The sequence below is a fragment of the Scardinius erythrophthalmus genome, assembly GCF_964197995.2.
Source record: "Scardinius erythrophthalmus genome assembly, chromosome: 4".
NCBI lineage: Eukaryota > Metazoa > Chordata > Actinopteri > Cypriniformes > Leuciscidae > Scardinius > Scardinius erythrophthalmus.
Window position 1 is genome coordinate 58,306,389 of NC_138224.1, and position 2,090 is coordinate 58,308,478.

Genomic DNA, 2,090 nt, shown 5'->3' on the forward strand with positions numbered 1-2,090 from the left:
TCACATTACCAACCATCCGAAATTTAAAGACCGCTACCCGCAAAAGAGCGCGATTCGTGCACGGAAAGTTGACGAGCTGAGATCTGAGTTGAAGGCCCAGCAATCACTTTTTACAAAATCTGCGGATAAAAATAAGGCTGCTACTGAAGCATCGTTTCGTGTAAGTCACTTTCTGGCTAAAAACAAAAAGCCTTTTACGGATGGCGAATTATTCAAGGAAGCCATGGCCATTACTGCAGAGACTATTTTCAAGGATTTCAAAAACAAAGACGACATAAAAGCCTCACTCCGTGCTGTACCTCTCGGCCCTGCATCAGTGGCAAGGAGGGTCGAGTCACTGTCAGAGGACGTGGATCGACAGGTGTTAAAGGACTTGTCACTCTGTGAATATTTTTCACTGCAGTTCGATGAATCTCTGGATGCAGTGGACACAGCTCAGCTTGTTGTTTTTGTCAGAATGGCTTTCCAGGATTCTACAACAAAAGAGGACTTCCTCACTCTTTTGCACTTAAAGGAGAGAACGCGAGGTGAGGATATTTACACTGAGTTTAAAAAATATGTAAGCGAAAATGATATCCCCATTCATAAACTGGTAGCAATTACCACCGACGGAGCACCGGCAATGCGTGGCGTGCGCCTTGGTTTTATAGCACTGTGCCGTAATGACCCTGATTTTCCCGAGTTCAAGAATTATCATTGTGTCATTCATCAGCAGGCCTTAGCAGGGAAAGTCGTAGATTTTTCACACGTAATGTCATTGGTGGTCAAACTGATAAACTCGATACGAGCAAAAGCACTTCAGCGTCGCTTATTCAAGGCGTTACTGGATGAGCTCGATGCCGCGTACGGAGACCTACTACTTCATGCTGATGTGCGGTGGTTGAGCCGCGGGAAAGTGCTCCAGCGGTTTGTTGACTTACTGCCTGAGATAAAGACATTTCTATCTGCAAGAAACGAGGAGCACAAGGAACTGTCAGATGATTCGTGGCTGTGTGACCTGGGGTTTCTGACAGACTTGACCGCAAAGCTGAATACACTCAATAACGAGCTCCAGGGAAAAGACCGACACCTGCCACACATGATCAGCGCAGTGAATGCTTTTAAGTCTAAGCTCGGTGTTTGGATCACACAGCTTAAAAACGGGAGGCTAACACACTTTCCCAACCTGGAAAAAATGTCACAGAGCATTAAAGACAAGGACATTTTTCACCCTGAGAAATACTGTGCTCACCTGGACAAAGTTGCAACAGAGTTCAATATGCGTTTTGGTGAGTTAAACGAAATGGAATGCATTGCTGCATTTGTCTCAAACCCATTCATGCTCATTGATATAGAACAGGTTGCAGCCAAATTCCAGCAAGTATTTTCTTTGTCAAGTGGAGTTGACATGGAGATGGTTGATTTGCAAAATGACATTGAGCTGAAAGCCAGATCAAGGGACAGTGACTTTTGGGGACTTGTCAACAGAGAAAAGTTTCCGCTCCTCACTGCATGTGCACTAAAAGTGAGTGCTTATTTTGGATCAACTTACCTCTGTGAAATGGCATTTTCACAGATGAAAATAATCAAATCAAAATACAGGAGCCGCCTTACTGACAGACACCTCACAGACTGCCTCAAACTGGCTGTCTCTAGCTATGAGCCAGACTTCAGAGGACTCACAGAGAGTATTCAGTCACAGCCATCACACTGACTTGCACTTGAGTAACTTTACAGCAACAGTTTTGCCTTCTGGTGACATTGAGAAAAGTGATGTTGCATATGATGGGACATAACTGCACTTATCTTAATTGAGATTGTTGATAATTTTGTTTGCACAGTTCATTTATAAAATGTTAAGGGTTGGTAGTACCGTCAGAAACTTCAGTGAATAAGCACTTTACTGCTGACAATGGCATTTTTCTTGAGTTCAGTGCCACTTTCTGATTATATAATAATAATAATAATTCATTACATTTATATAGCGCTTTTCACGGCACTCAAAGCGCTTTACATAGAATGGGGGATCTCCTCAACCACCACCAATGTGCAGCATCCACCTGGATGATGCGACGGCAGCCATATTGCGCCAGAACGCCCACCACACACCA

General features: G+C 43.8%; 1 protein-coding gene across 1 annotated transcript; it reads left to right on the plus strand.

Moving 5' to 3' along the window:
- Positions 1-223: 223 nt before the first annotated feature.
- Positions 224-1,693, plus strand: LOC308689359 (general transcription factor II-I repeat domain-containing protein 2-like; the record flags this gene model as incomplete). Its single annotated transcript, XM_081363007.1, has 1 exon — positions 224-1,693. One exon carries the CDS (start codon positions 224-226, stop codon positions 1,691-1,693), a length of 1,470 nt encoding a protein of 489 aa, XP_081219133.1.
- Between the last annotated feature and the right edge of the window lie 397 nt (positions 1,694-2,090).